Source organism: Pseudophryne corroboree, chromosome 2 (genome assembly GCF_028390025.1).
Source record: "Pseudophryne corroboree isolate aPseCor3 chromosome 2, aPseCor3.hap2, whole genome shotgun sequence".
NCBI lineage: Eukaryota > Metazoa > Chordata > Amphibia > Anura > Myobatrachidae > Pseudophryne > Pseudophryne corroboree.
Genome location: NC_086445.1, coordinates 111,308,830 through 111,325,058, shown reverse-complemented (window position 1 = coordinate 111,325,058; position 16,229 = coordinate 111,308,830). Strand labels below are relative to the sequence as shown.

At 46.6% G+C, this 16,229-nt stretch overlaps 1 protein-coding gene across 1 annotated transcript in view; it reads right to left on the bottom strand.

Annotated features, from left to right (window-relative positions):
- Nucleotides 1-2,375: 2,375 nt before the first annotated feature.
- Nucleotides 2,376-16,229, bottom strand: part of ACAT1 (acetyl-CoA acetyltransferase 1) — a 43,382-nt gene continuing 29,528 nt past the window's right edge. The window contains exons 6-12 of the mRNA XM_063951612.1: nucleotides 12,723-12,866; nucleotides 10,866-11,016; nucleotides 9,206-9,301; nucleotides 8,013-8,126; nucleotides 6,025-6,089; nucleotides 4,947-5,104; nucleotides 2,376-3,179 (exon numbers count right to left, since the gene is read on the bottom strand). Coding sequence (XP_063807682.1) covers nucleotides 3,059-3,179; nucleotides 4,947-5,104; nucleotides 6,025-6,089; nucleotides 8,013-8,126; nucleotides 9,206-9,301; nucleotides 10,866-11,016; nucleotides 12,723-12,866 — 849 coding nt within the window. The 3' untranslated portion in view covers nucleotides 2,376-3,058. The remainder of the gene's footprint in view (nucleotides 3,180-4,946; nucleotides 5,105-6,024; nucleotides 6,090-8,012; nucleotides 8,127-9,205; nucleotides 9,302-10,865; nucleotides 11,017-12,722; nucleotides 12,867-16,229) is intronic.

Here is a 16,229-nt window from a genome sequence, read left to right as displayed (position 1 = left end):
CAGTCTATACCCCAGGGTACTAATGTAGACCCCAGCATCCTCTGACGTAAGAGAAATATCCTCAGGCAGCTCCTCCTCTAACGCCTGAACCTACGCCTTTAATACCTTTTGAGGCCCAAGAGGCAGCTATAGTGGGTCTATGACTAGCCCCTGTAAGGGAGTACACAGATTTCAGACATCCCTCCACACGCTTATCTGTCGGTTCCCTCAGTGAGGTGACAGGCAGAGTGGATGACACCACTAGGCGGGTGACATGAGAATCCACCGGTGGCTTAGTCTCCCATTAGTTACATAACTCTGCAGAGAGAGGGCATCGAGCAAAGGCCCATTTGGGTATAGGGAACGTCTTTCACGGATTAGACCAGGGTTGCCGTCTGATGTCCACTAAATGATCAGAATGGGGTAAAACAGTTTTAACCACCTTCTGCTGTTTAAACATATCAGTTTTCTTTGCCACAGCAGTGGTATCCTCATCATCAGTGATTTGAAGGATATGCTGAAGAGCAACCACCAGGGCAGGGACATCTATTTGTAAGGGAGAATCCTCATCGGTAACACAGTGTCTGTCAGGACTGTATGCTCCCCCTCCTCTTCAGATAAGACATCAGAGAGGTTTGTAGACTGTAACAAAGAGCAGCCCACTTAGAGGTATCAGGTGCACGGGAGGGGATCCGGTCTGAAGATAGACAGTGTCTAGGTCGACAATGTTTAGGTCGACCACTATAGGTCGACAGTCACTAGGTCGACAGGGTTTCTAGGTCGACAGGTCTAAAGGTCGACATGAGTTTTTCCACTTTTTTTTGGGGGGGGGGGATTTTTTCATACTTAACGATCCACGTGGACTACGATTGGAACGTTAAAAGTGTGCCGAGTGAAGCGGTAGCAGAGCGACGGAACCATGCCCGTAGCATGGCGAGCGAAGCGAGCCATGCGAGGGGACGCGGTGCACTAATTTGGGATCCCGGTCACTTTACGAAGAAAATGACACAAAAAAAAAAAATAAATCCTCATGTCGACCTTTAGACCTAGCACATGTCGACGTAGAAACCCTGTCGACCTTCCATCCATGTCGACCTAGTGACTGTCGACCTATAGTGGTCGACCTAAACATTGTCGACCTAGACACTGTCAATAAAACGAACCACACCCGCACGGGAGTGACCCGGGGTAGATTTCTGTCTAACCAGAGACTGGTGATTTATCATAGGGACAATTTGTGGAGGTAATGGCACAGGCGGACCCATAGTACCCAGCAGGGTAGTGAATGCTGTCCATGGTGGTCATTCAGAATTGATCGCAGCCAGCAACTTTTTGCTGCTGCTGCGATCAACTAATACACGCCTATTGGGGAGTGTATTTTAGCTTAGCAGGGCTGCGATCGCTTGTGCAGCCCTGCTAAGCTAAAAAAATTTCAAGCAAAAGAAGACTAGGCCTATACCTACTTACCCTGTGCGACGATCCCTGCGATGCTGGAGCCGGCATTGACGTCAGACATCCGCCCTCCGTTCTCCTGGACACGCCTGCGTTTTACTCACCACTCCCCGAAAACGGCTCCAAACGGTCCGGATCCACCCTGGAACGCCTTCTTCTTGTCAATCTTCTTTGCGGTCGGCTCTACGACCACTTACTTTTGTAAGCCGCAACGTAACACGGCGACCCCCGTCGCCGGGCAACGTCGCGCACTGCTCCTGCCGCGCATGCGCATTCCGTACCTGTTCGCATTGCAGCGATAAACCGCTGCATGCGAAGGGGTCAGAATGACCCCCTAGGTGCAGAGGCGGAGGACTGAATGGGAGGTGCATGACAAGCAGTACATAGGCCCTCATGCAATTATTCCCCCTCTGATAAATCCTTGGAGCATGCTCTGCATGATGCAGGAGATTCCACAGATTTACTGCCCTTTCTGTTATACATTGTACGAGACATTGTATGAAATGGGCTGACACAGTACGATTATATAGCCGAAGGTCGACACATGAATAGGTCGACATAAGTTAAAAATAAAAATAAAAAAAAACTTTTTCTTACTTTACTATCCAGGTGGACTACGATTGGGAATAGTAACATGTGGCAAGCGCAGCGGTAGCGTAGTGGAGCACCTTGCCCAAAGCATGGCGAACGAAGCGAGCTATGCGAGGGGCACCGGTGCACTGATTGGGGTTCCCGGTCACTTTACAAAGAAAACGACAAAAATAAAATAAAAAAATTAAAAAACTCATGTCGACTGCTTTCCATGTTGACCTGATAACAGTGTCAACCTATTTCAGGTATCAGCCTAATGGCTGTCGACCTAGTTAGGGTCGATCCAATGAACCACATCCATTTTGGGAGCCAATATACATTTGTGGACAAAAGTAAGGAAACAAAAACCCATCCACATCCAACGTTAAATTTTATTAAATAAAAAAAACAAAAACATAGTCATTGTACAGACTGCTGTATAAAAATGGAAGAGAGCATAAAATATTCACTTCTTGATACTGATTTCAGATGATATAAAACAAGTTGTGTTGTATTTTTATTTCTTTACATTACGGGATGTTACATGTGCATCTGCAAAGAGTTTTGATCAGTACTTGTTACTTGTGTCATAGGAACTTATTGCTGTGTTAATTACAAATCTCAGCGATGGCCCTCTGTTGGCAGTATAGACAAATGCAGGTGGGGGGGGTTACAGGTGCCCAGAATTCTCCTTTAGACTGTATCTATCATTCTGTATGAATGTCGCTGATACAGAGGCAGATAATTACTTTTCCGTAACAGCAATCCAAGGCTCTACACACAGTTAAGTCACTGAGATCTTTGTATTGCAGTTGCACTAGTTTCTTGAAGTATACTTTATGTTTGGATATCCCACCTGTGGCTCACCTGTTCTTGTACCGCTAGAAGTTTCAGCATGCCCTGCTATCATGCTGTGTTGGGACTTGTAGTTGTATAACAGGTGGAGAGCGGCAATTTGCCCAGCCTGTTATAGACCAATGTAACAGATTCCATACCATACGAATTATAAAGTGAGTGGGATTATGCTGCAGCCATTTATTCCCTTAAGATTGTGATTTTACAGCTTCTCTATTAAGACTGCAGAGGCGCCTCCTCCACCGTTGCAGATTGCAGCAAGACCGAACTGTCCTTTCTTCAACGTATGAGCCATGTGGCCAACGATTCTAGCTCCTGACATGCTGGAGGGAAAACAAAGAGTGTAATCATCAGCAAGCGATACATACTCCCCCATACTGAGACTGTGTGAAATAAAAGAAGTGCTGCTGCCCTAGAATATTAAGTGTCAGCATGATAGTCCGATATCCTGGAGCCACACATGACTCTGCGCCCTATATGTCCATATAGGATGGAGAGTAGCAGACTCCAATAAAGCAGCCATCTCCAAGCTCAGTCCTCAAGGCACATGAACAGGCCAGGTTTTAGGGCTATCCAGGTTTTTGCACAGATAGTTAACTCAAAATAACTTAGGTACTAATTAAGTCACCTGTGCACAAGCATGGACATCACTGAAACCTGGGCTGTAAGTGTGCCTTGAGGAACGAGGTTGGGAATGCCGGCTGTAAAGGCTTTCCAAGGTAGCTGAAGATATCTCACAAGATTTCAAAACATAACCTCATTAAGGCATATTCTATTGATTATACAGTAGGTCCCATTTGTTGGGTATATAAAAAGAAAGTAAAATACATTTGTTGTAGACAGAACACAGAGATATGAGCAGTGGTTATACGGGATTCTTACACAAGCAGCAGCAGCCTTTTCCTCTGTCCCATCATGTAATGGCTGGATCATCTTGGGGTCATTGTAAACCTTACAAAATGAAAACGAATGCTGACAGCTGGCCTTACTACAGTGACCAGGGCCCTCACCCTCCTGTCTTCTCCACATAATCCTGTCATTTGTACACTCTTAATACAATTCTGTTTATGCAAGTTATGTTCTTGTCTGTATTGTTATGTCAGTGGTGTATCTATAATGGCTGCAGTGTGTGCGGTGCACACCGGGCCCCTTGGTCCGGAGGGGGCCCACACCGCACCCATTTCTTCTATACTGACCTTTCTGGTGTCTATTGGTGTCAGTGTGTGGGCCCCCACCTCTCCCATAGCCGGCAGCGCTGTTAGCGCTCGGAGAACTAGAAACTGCCACAGAAGTCTAGAGCGCATGCGCAGGTTTCAGAGTCTCTAGTGCTCAGAGCGCTAACAGCGCTGCCGGCTATGGGAGAGGAGGGGGCCGGAAACTGCACACAGGTCCCCATCGCTCTAGATACTCCGCTGTGTTATGTACTTGTGCCACTTGTATGTGTGACCCCTATATACGGTGCTGCTGAACCCTTGTGGCACCATATAAATAAAAATTATTTTTATATATTAGTATACTGGGTCATCTCAGTCTCCACCCGCCCCGTCTCATCCCGCCCTCTGGTCTGTCCAGCCCTGCACCCCTCTCTGCTGTTCCCTCCCACAGTTACCCCGTTCAGACAGCAGGTCTTTTTCCTCTGCATCAGCCGGCTAGGGTCTGTCCCGTCTCCCTCTCTGGCACCCAGCTGTTTTGCTGCGTGCATCGAGAAGATGGGTCTAACCTTAGTAAATTATATAGATACTACAAGCACTTTGTAAAGAAGAATTCTACCCAAAGCTGCTCCTCTCTGCACAATACCACTTGCCTGTAGATAGTGGGGATGTTAATGCCTTACTCCTGTGCACTGCCCATTTATACACACAGGAAGTTCCCTGTGCATTATGGGAGATGTGCATGCATAAATGTTCAGTGCCTGCCAGATGTCTGTATTCCATTATTCAATAGGGGCTGTGGCTACACAGTTCTATATGTATCCCAGATGTGACCTATTAAAATTGTATTATATAATACAAATCAATAATGTGGAACAAAAAAACCACAGTAACGGCTATGATTCACCATACATTCAGTGAGAGGTCTGCGTCACTCACCCAATGGGGTGGCCGAGAGACACCGCTCCTCCGTTGATGTTGACTTTTGCAGGGTCAATATCCAGCATTTTTATATTGGCCAACACGACGACACTGAACGCCTCATTAATCTCCCACATGGAAATGTCTTCCTTCTTTATACCTGTGGCACTCAGGATCTGGCCGTACAAGACAATTAGCATAATATAAATGTGGGAAGTTATAGAGGATTACAAGAAATGCAGACAAAACAATAAAAAATAAAAATGTTTATATAAAAAGAATTGCCAAAAAGCAGCTAAAAATTTGGTCAGTCCAGTGATTCCCAAACGCAGTCCTCGAGGCTCCCTAACAGTCCGGGTTGGAGCCGTGTTACCGGCAGTCGGGATTCCGGCCACAGAATGCCGGCGGTCGGGGCGAGCGCAACAAAGCCCCTTACGGGCTCGCTGCGCTCGTCACAGGTTCTATTGCCACTCTATGGGTGTCGTGGAGAACCACGAGTGGGAATAGTCCGTTAGTCGACATGCAGACTGTAAGGATTTCAGGGTTCGGGATGTAGTGGTCGGAATTGTGACAGTTGGTCTCCTGAACGCCGGTCACATAACTACATTGCAACAGTCCAGGTGTTAAAGATATCCATGTTAAAGCACAGGTGACTTAATTAGTACCTCAGTCAGTTTGATTATACCACAGGTTCTCAAACACGGCCCTCAGGTCCCCACACAGGTCATGTTTTGCAGGTAACACAGCAGGAGCACAGGTGTATTAATTACTCACTGACCCATTTTAATAGGTCCACAGGTGGAGCAAATTATTTCACTTGTGATTCTATGAGGAGACCTGCAAAACATGTCCCGCGTGGGATCCCGAGGACAGAGTTTGAGAACCTGTGGATTATACCATATCCTCAAAACCTGGATTATTAGGGTGCCTTGAGGAACCACTGGCTCAGTCAGTTCTAGGGACCACAGCTTCACATACTTTTAAAAGTCAGTGGTTCTCAAACTCGCTTCTCAAGACCCTAAACAGTTCAAATTTTCAGGTCACATTATTTAATTTACAATATAGTCTCCAATAAGGAAGAAATAAAATGTCCTACCTTGGGAATTGCATATGCAGGTGCGATAGGGAAGTCAATAGGATCTACTGCAGAGTCAGCAAATGCTGTTTAAGAAGCAAAAATACATAAATAAAGCATCCCCAAAGAGTAAATACTGTTAAAAAAAACTATACCCCATATGTTAGGACTATTTATGAAATGCTAATCTGCACACAATAGGGCTGATTTAGACTAATTTGTCTGGCAACTGGGAGCACGTCTCCGATTGTCGTTTGCTCACAGACAAGAATGGATTTTCATTCCAACCAGCCCACTAGTTGGATGGTTGGACAGATAATCTTCAGGTGTTATGGCCAGAGTACGTGGGCTCAATGCAAAAGCAGAAAATATTTGTGTCAAGGCTGTTTCCACGGGGTACAGAATGGGGCATTGCCAGATCCAGGAGGCGTGGCCAGACCCTCTCCAGGATAAAGAAAAAAAAAATGCGTGCAGTACCCAAAAGCGGTGCCACGCGCTGCAATGGGGAACATCTGTACAAATAAATAATAATATGCCAACATGCGGAAAGCGAGTTATCCCCCTTGGTTTCATCTGTGTGATAGAAAGATTATAGTGGGGACCACACAGCTGACTCACTGTGCTTGGTTGACGTGTTCAGTGGGTGAGGGTCAACACTATTATTATTATATTTTATTTATAGGGCACCACAAGTACATACGGCAGACATTAGAACAATACAGGGTACACAGAACTACGCTCGCTGAGAGCCACCAGCCCACCGATGTCATGTACTCTCCAAAGCTTCTTCATTTAGGCTACACAGAGTAAGGTAGACAGGGTCTTTGTCAATGGAAAGATTATACAGGAGTTATTAATAAGATCAACAAAAGTAAAAATATTGTGATGCTAATTCCGAGTTGGGAAGGAAAGGAGTAACTGCACCTGGGAAAAAGCAAGTTGCAATGCAAGGGTGGTAACTGTTTTTTGCATGCAGGGTAAATACGGTCTACTTTTGGTATCCGGACTCCAGGTCGACAACAAAAAGGTCGACACACATTAGGTCGACATGGACAAAAGGTCGACATGAGTTTTTTTTACAATTTTTTTCTTTTTTGGAACTTTTTCATACTTAACGATCCACGTGGACTACGATTGGAACGGTAATCTGTGCCGAGCGAAGGCACCATGCCCGAAGCATGGCAAGCGAAGAGACACCAAAATAACATAAAAAACTCATGTCGACCTTTTCCCATGTCGAATTTTTTCCATGTCGACCTAAGGTGTGTCGACCAATTGGCGTCGACCTAAGGTGTGTTGACCTTTTTGTTGTCGACCTGGAGTCCCAGACCCCTGCTTTTACATGTAGCCCACAAATGCAGGAAAGCTTTATTTTTACACAGCAATTCAGAGTTCAGCTGGGCACACCAGTCATATCTTTTATGGTCTTGCTCTAAACCAGCCCCACAGTGATCTTTCCAAAGCTGTAACAACAGCCAGAGGGATGGATCTGGTTTTCTACTGTATATCAGTTACCCAACTATGTACATACAGAATGGGACTTGCCTCAATTGATCAGTGTACCAGGTGCTATAATGCCATCGGCTACCTCTGCCACATGGTATGGACATGCAACAAAACTCCACAGTGTTTTCAGTTGTCTTGAAGAACTTCAAGGAACCCAGGATCTTAAATGCCAGGAGGTCTGCTAGGTGAGGTGGGGGCTGTGTTCCCAATAGGGTCTACTTGTACTCCTCTACCTGATGTTCTAACCCGGTAAAGCATCATCACCATGTATTATTGCCCCTGATCTGCCCTCCCTAGTGTTCTAGGACAAGTTGGCGGGCTTAATCGCTCCTTCATATAATCTTATCGATCCGTCACAAGGCTGTCCAGACAAATGTGTGTGGCCCAGGGCTGAAGCAATGCCTCCTGTGCCTGTTACTGGATGGAGCTGGTTTTAGTTTTCTATTACTGATAGCTTAGGATCTACAGTAGTTGCGCCTTAGAAAAATCTAAATAGGAAATACCTATGATCCGTGCCAGTGGTTGGACTTTCAGCTTCCCTGCTGCTTCTGACGTCATTAGGACCAAAGCTGCCGCCCCGTCATTCAGGGTACTCGCATTGGCTGCAGTTACGGTCCCTAAAAACAAAAAGGCAGCATTACAGATATGCCCCACCACCCATCCAGCCCAGGCATCAGCAACCCATCGCTCTCCAGCGGAGCCCGAGCTCCTGATCGCTTGTAGCTCCATAACAGGTGTAGAGCCAGAGGTTCCCAAAGTCAGAGCGAAGGGCTGTCTTTATTTGATAAATGGACAGGCTGTCAGGAGAGCTCGGCAATAAGGGACAAAGTTGTCTCTAGAAGACGACCAGCGAGCTTGTCATTCCTTTCCCGCAGACCTTTGATCAGTGGATGGAGTCTCCACTGTTGACAAAAAATATCCATCCTCTGCCCCAATATACAGAGGGTCCTGTTCTTAGTATGCCACACTGTATTAAAACACAGCTCTATAGGAGAGAGGTGTTTATATGACTAGACCAGTGTTTTTCAACCACTGTGCCAGTGTGCCCTGAGCAGTCTCCAGATGTGCCACCATAGGAGCACAGCGATGCCGTCAGTGTTTTGTCGCTGCTGAGGCCCTGGAACGATCAATACTGGTGGGTTTAGTGGTTACAGAGCCAGTTCTAATTTTGGGCGCAGGCAGTGTTGGGCTCTTCTGGCTTTCTCAGATGTGGCTCAGGCGTTACCTATGGAGAAGCTGCGACATGACATCCTAGGACACGCAACTGCACCACCATTATATTTGAATGTGGCTTGGCAATACTTAAATCTTGTTCAGTGTGCCGTGAGTTGTAAAAGGTTGAACATCTCAGGAGGGAAACATTCTTCAAAGGAAGAGAAGTATTAGAACTCGAGGACATACACGGAGACTGGAGGGGGGAGGTTCAGGTGAAATTTAAAGAAAAATGACTTCACAGAATGGGTAGTGGATAAGTGGAACAGCCTCCCATCAGAGGTGGTAGAGGCTAAGACTGTAGAGCAATTTAAACATGCTTGGGATAGGCATATGAATATCCTTACAAAGAATTAAGGTTCAAAAAGGGTTGAGATTGCATCAAGGATAAAAAAAAAAAAAAAAAAGGGGGCAGACTAGATGGGCCAAGTGGTTCTTATCTGCCGTCAAATTCTATGTTTCTATCTCTGGACTAGAACCTCACCATTGTCCTTTTGGAAAACAGTCTTGAGTTTTGGAAACTTGCTGAAATCTACTCGCTTGTACTCTTCATCTTCCTGTACAACAACATCGGGTTTCCCTGCAGGAGAGAACAGTCACATCAAAGAGAGATAACTTTGCCCAGTACACATGTCACACTGATTCCTGCTTAGCATGGGTGAGGTTACATATTCACTGACTGGGAATTTGGGGAATGGATAATACCATGAAAGACACTTGGGGAGGGGGGATCCAATTAGTCATGCTGTGAAAAGCTCCAGGTTACATGCCAGAGCTATTTAATAAAACTGTCTTTTCCCTGCTCAGTAAACCATGAGTTAATACATACTAACCCACTGATTCTGTGCAGAATGCATGGGTTTCCTCACACATCAAATACCAGGAGGTGCCTCGCCGGATCCCCACACTACCGGACTCTCTTTAACACGGCGATAGAGCTACAGCCGTGAATTTGGGAGTGCTGCGTAATAGCCTACCCCAGTCAGGAGATTATTTCTATGACCCCGCTGTCCCCAGGCTTTGTCAGTTGTCCACTCACTGAAAGTATCCTAATACTGTACCCTGTGGTAATAGTGGACCGACCAGCATCTGGAGTACTCAACCCCCCTAAACACCGGACCCAGCAGGTACATTAGGAAAGGAATATGTACTCGGGACTCCTGGTTTGCACTACTACTTCCATTCGATTATTACGTAATTAGGGACTGATACTCCATAATTTTATATATTAATACTAATTTATATGATTAAGATCGCAGAATTTTATGCAAACGACAGTAAAGAATTTAAGTGGTATATACAATATTGTTACTTTTTAATGTAAGCTTTTATTTTATTTATTATTTGTTTATGAACAGTTATTTATATAGTGCACACATGTTCCGTAGCGCTTTACAAAGATTATTTGGCCATTCATGTCAGTTCCTGCCCCAGTGAAGCTTACAATCTATGGGCCTAATTCAGACCTGATCGCTAGCACGCGATTTTTGCACTGCTGTGATCAGATAGTCGCCACCTACAGGTAGAGTGTATTTTAGCTGTGCATGAAAACGCTCAGTTGACACCCACAAACGCCTTCTTCCTGTCAATCTCCTTTGCGATCACCCGTGCGAACGGATCCGTCGTACAAACCCATCACTGAGAGGCGATCCGCTTTGTACCCGCGCTAAAACACAGCAGCGATCAGGTCTGAATTACCCCCTATGTTCCATACCACAAGTACACGCACACACATTCACGCTACGGTTAATTTTGTTGGAAGCCCATTAACTTACCAGTATATTTTTGTACGGGGAGAATATACAAACTCCACACAGTTAGGTGGAAATCGAACTGATGACCTCAGTGCTGTGAGGCAGTAATGCTAACCATTACACAATCCTTGTGATAATGAAATGTTTGATACTTCTACCAGTGTATCTATTGGTTTCTGACACATAACAGCACTTTCATTATTTTAAAAGTAATTGCAACAGCGCAGTAAAACAAATGATGCAGGTTCTAGATCTATGAACACCTACATTTGTCCTGGGTGGTAGAAAATGCCGATCCCCAAAATCTCCCCAATCTGACATTTTTCTTTTGTTTCAAATCTAGATTTTGCACAGAATCTGAAACAGGAAAAAGCTTGGACACTGTTGTACCTTTCTGTGAAATAGTAACAGGTGTTATTTCATTGGCCAATAACCCGGAGTCCCAGGCTGCTTTACTCCTGGTGTAGGAACTAATGGCAAAAATGTCTTGCTCTTCCCGTCCGATACCGAGCTTCTTAGCTGTATTCTCTGCACAATTTCCCTGCAGGGACACAAAACACATAACTACTGTAACATTGTATACACCATACATAAAGAGATTATTATTATTACATTTTATTTATAAGGCGCCACATGTGTTTCGCAGCGCCGTACAAAGGACAGTACAGGGGACAAAACATTACATTACAGTAAATAAATAACAGAAAAAGAGTACAGGTAACAGAGCAGCACACATTCTCAAGACATAGTACAGCTAGGATGTAAGTATTGAGGGAGTGATCATCGTACTACTAGAGGCTGGTGGTCATAGATGGAGATGAGCCTTTACTAGCAGGATAAAGATGGTCGTTGAGTAGGGGAGAGCTGTGAGTGAAATGTGCTGAGACGAGGGCTTAGATAACAAGAGGAAAGAGGGCCCTGCTCTGAAGAGCTAACAATCTATTGGGGAGGGGCGGCAGACAGATGACAAGAGGTGCAGGCAAGTGGGAGGTAGCCTGATGGCAGTATGCAAGCAAAGCGGAGATGTTCACGGCATGAGGCAGGGGGGGTGGAGGCGCGGCTTCAGCACTGGGTTATGCATCAGAAGGGTACGCTTTGATGAATAGGTGGGTTTTTAGTGCCCGTTTAAAGCTTTGCAAGGTTGGGGAGAGTCTAATGGAGCGGGGGAGTGCGTTCCACTGAAGGGGTGCAGCACGGGCAAAATCCTGAACTCGTGCATGGGAAGCAGTAACCAGGGCGGTGGAGAGGCGACGGTCATTAGTCGACCGTAGGGGGCATGAAGGGAAAGGAGGTTGGAGATGTAGGGAGCAGTGGAGATAGAGATGGCCTTGTATGTAAGGGTGAGGAGTTTGAAGAGGATTCTGTAGGGGAATGGGAGCCAGTGTAGATTTTGTTGAAGGGGAGTGGCAGATGTGGTGCGGCGTGAGAGGAAGATAAGCCTAACTGCGGAGTTCAGGACAGATTGGAGGGGAGCAAGATGGGAGCAAGCGAGGCCAGTGAGGAGGACATTGCAGTAGTCAAGTCGTGAGATGACCAGTGAGTGGATGATGAGTTTAGTTGCACTCTGGGAGAGATATGGCCTGATACGAGCAATGTTGCGTAGCTGGAAACAACAGGATTGGGCCAGAGCTTGGATGTGGGGTGCAAAGGAGAGGGAGGAGTCGAGAGTGACGCCCAGGCAGCGGAGTTGGGGAACTCGATAAACATCAGATACTGTATCATGGCTGATGTAATTGTTCTAACACAATGAAACATTTAAGCTCCAGCTACAAGATGTCCAAAAATAATATAAAAAAATAAATAAAAAATTACATCCTTCAAAAATAAGTTTCCAGTGAAATGTAAGTGTGAGAAAGAAGGGTGAAAGGCTTTTGGATCACACCGAACTGGAAAGGCAGAACAGGGGTGTGAGGGGTGTTCCCATGTAGGCTAAGCATAGTATGGGCGTGATCACATGCAGACTAGTGTGTTAGTGTATAGACAACTGTTACTAGGGCTTAACTTTTGCACCAACATACAACAGGCACAAGTACATGCTGATGATTATGACAACTAGTAGTAAATGAAACGCGTATGCAGATGATGCAGGGTCACAGACATCTCCGGATGATGCGCTATTTTTCGGTGCAGTTTTATTTTCAGTAATGTACGCCCATTTATTCTGAAGTCTGCATCAGCCCCTAAAAGAGGAGTAAAAAATTCCGTATACGCCACACATAAGGCAGGTATAATAGTATTATAACATACCATGTGGAATTTATTGTAGACGTCTGTCAGCCCATCTTTAACAATTAGATCTTCCAGTTTGAGTCCACCGTAGGGCGTAGCTCCTCTACTCATGCAGTATGGAACATTAGACATACTCTCCATCCCGCCGGCCACCATTACTTGCTGTTTAGAGTGGAAGAACGGAAATCATAATTATAAAAAGGAGATTTATGGTAAGAACTTACCGTTGTTAAATCTTTTTCTGCGAGGTACACTGGGTCCCACAGGGAATAACATCAGGGTGTAGAGTAGGATCTTGATTTGAGGCACCAACAGGCTAAAGCTTTGACTGTTCCCAAGATGCTCAGCGCCGCCTCCTCTATAACCCCGCCTCTGTGCACATGAGCTCAGTTTCGTTCACCAGTCCAATGCAGTAGCAGGCAAAAGAGACGACAACAGCTAGTAGCCACGTACACCACATTCTCACGACAGGAGAAGGTATGAGCAGCTAATGCCATACAAACCCAAAGCAGCTAAGTGTGTCAGGGTGTGCGCCCTGTGGAACCCAGTGTACCTCGCAGAAAGAGATTTAACAACGGTAAGTTCTTACCATAAATCTCCTTTTCTGCAGCGTGGTACACTGGGTTCCACAGGGAATAACATCAGGGATGTCCTAAAGCAATTCCTCATGGGAGGGGACGCACTGTAGTGGGCACAAGAATCCGGCGAGGCGGAAGTATCGAAGGCATAGAACCTTATGAACGTGTTCACTGGGGACCAAGTAGCCGCCATGCACAATTGTTCAAGGGTCGCACCACGGCGGGCCGCCCAAGAAGGTCCAACCGACCGAGTAGAATGGGCTTTGATGGTAGCAGGAGCTGGAAGGCCAGCCTGTACATAAGCATGTGCAATCACCATTCTAATCCATCTGGCCAGGGTCTGCTTATTCGCAGGCCAGCCACGTTTGTGAAAACCAAAAAGGACAAAGAGAGAATCAGACTTCCGAATGGAAGCTGTTCTCTTCACATAGATACGGAGAGCCCATACCATGTCCAAAGACCGCTCTTTGGATAACAACTCAGGAGAGATAAAGGCCGGAACCACAATCTCTTGGTTAAAGGTGGAAAGAAGACACCACCTTATGTAGATAACCAGGGTGCGTCCGAAGGACTGCCCGGTCACGGTGAAAAATCAGAAAGGGAGACCGACAGGATAAGGCACCCAAGTCTGAAACCCGTCTAGCAGAGGCAATAGCCGGCAGAAACAAAACCTTAAGAGTAAGCCACTTAAGGTCTGCAGACTCAAGAGGTTCAAACGGAGACTCTTGCAAGGCCTCCAGAACCACCGACAAATCCCAAGGAGCCACAGGCAGGACATAGGGAGGTTGAATCCGTAACACTCCCTGAGTGAATGTATGAGTCGCAATTTTTCTTTGAAACCACACCGACAAGGCAGAAATATGAACCTTGATGGAGGCCAGACGAAGGCCCAAGTCCAGGCCCTGTTGTAGGAAGACCAAAAGTTTGGCCATACTAAACTTGTAAGTGTCATGATTGTTAGCTGCACACCAAGCAAAGTAAGAATTCCAGACCCTATGATAAATCCGAGCAGAAACAGGTTTACGGGCCTTCAACATGGTTTGAATGACCACCGCAGAAAATCCTTTGGCCCTCAGAACGGAAGCTTCAAGAGCCACGCCGTCAAAGCCAGCCGGGCCAAATCCTGGTATATACAAGGGACCTGAACGAGGCGCTGTGGAAGTAGAAGAAGACGCTCTATCGAGAAACCCTGTAGGTCTGAGAACCACTGCCGTCTGGGCCACGCTGGAGCGATCAGAAGTAGGATTCCTCCATCTTGCTTGAACTTCTTTATCACCCTGGGCAGAAGTGACACCAAAAGTTTAATGGAATTGCCAGTGCATCCACAAACGCTGCTTGAGGATCCCTTGTCCTTATTCCGAAGACCGGAACTTTGTGATTGTGTCGAGACGCCATCGAGTCTACATCTGGTAGGCCCCACTTGTCCACTAGGAGTTGAAATACTTCTGGATGGAGGCTCCACTCTCCAACGTGTATGTCCTGACGACCAAGGAAGTCTGCTTCCCAGTTTAGGACCCTCGAAATTAACACTGCCGATATGGCTGGTAGATGGCCTCCAGCAGACTGAAGAATCTTTGACACTTCCATCATTGCCATGCGGCTTCAAGTGCCGCCTTGATGATTGATGTACGCCACCATGGTGGCGTTGTCAGACTGTACTTGAACAGGCCTGATCTGTATCAGATGCTGGGCAAGGTTCAGAGCAATGAACACTGCCCGCAATTCTAGAATGTGTATCGGGAGGACAGACTCCTCCTTGGTCCACCGACCCTGAAGGGAGTGTTGCTCCAACACCGCACCCTAACCCCTCAGACTGGCATCAGTTGTCAGAAGGACCCAGTTAGAGATCCAAAATGGACGACCCCTGCTCAATCGTTGGTCCTGGAGCCACCAGTTCAGTGACAGACGAACCTCCGGAGATAATGAAATCACGTGAGACCTGATTCGGTGAGGCAGGCCTTCCCACTTGGCAAGAATCAGCTTCTGCAGAGGGCAGGAATGAAATTGAGCGTACTCCACCATGTCGAAAGCCGACACCATGAGGCCTAGTACTTGCATCGCCGAGTGACTCGACACTCGCGCACGAGAGAGGAAGCATCGAATTATGTCCTGAAGGTTCAGGACCTTCTCCTGAGACAACCACCGCTGGTTGTGAGTGCCAACAATGCCCCCAGGTGCAACATGCTCTGAGCAGGGACCACGGAGGATTTCTTCCAGTTGATGAGCCACCCGTGGGCTTGCAGAAACTAGACCGTCAGTTCCAGATGACAGAGGAGAATTTCTGGGGAATTTGCCAGGATCAGCAAGTCGTCCAGATACGGTAGGATCCTGACACCCTGACGGCGGAGTAAAGCCGCCATTACCGCCATGACCTTCGTGAAGACTCACGGAGCCGTGGTCAAATCAAAACGTAAAGCCCGAAATTGATAATGGAGGTTGCCAATAGCAAACCGCAGGCACTGCTGATGCGACATGGCAATAGGAATATGGAGATAAGCATCCTGTATGTCCAGGGAGACCATATAGTCCCCAGGTTCCAAAGCTAGAACAATATAGAGCGAATAGTTTCCATCCGAAACTTGGAGACTCTCACCAATTTGTTCAAGGACTTGAGGCTGAGAATGGGCTGGGAGGAACCATTCGGTTTTGGGACTAGGAACAGCGATGAATAGTACCCCTTGCCTCTCTGAGCCAGAGGCACCGGTACTACCACTCCCGTGTCCAGGAGACATTGTACCACCAAATGAAGAGTTTTTGCCTTCACCTAATCTGAAGGGATGTCTGTCAGGCAAAATCGATGAGGGGGACGATTCTTGAAGGATATGGCGTATCCATGAGTGACGACTTCCCGTACCCAGGTGTCTGAAGTGGTCTTCAATCATTCCTGGGCAAACCTTAGAAATTGGCCTCCCACCCTGGGAGCCCCGCCCCGTCATGCAGCAGGCTT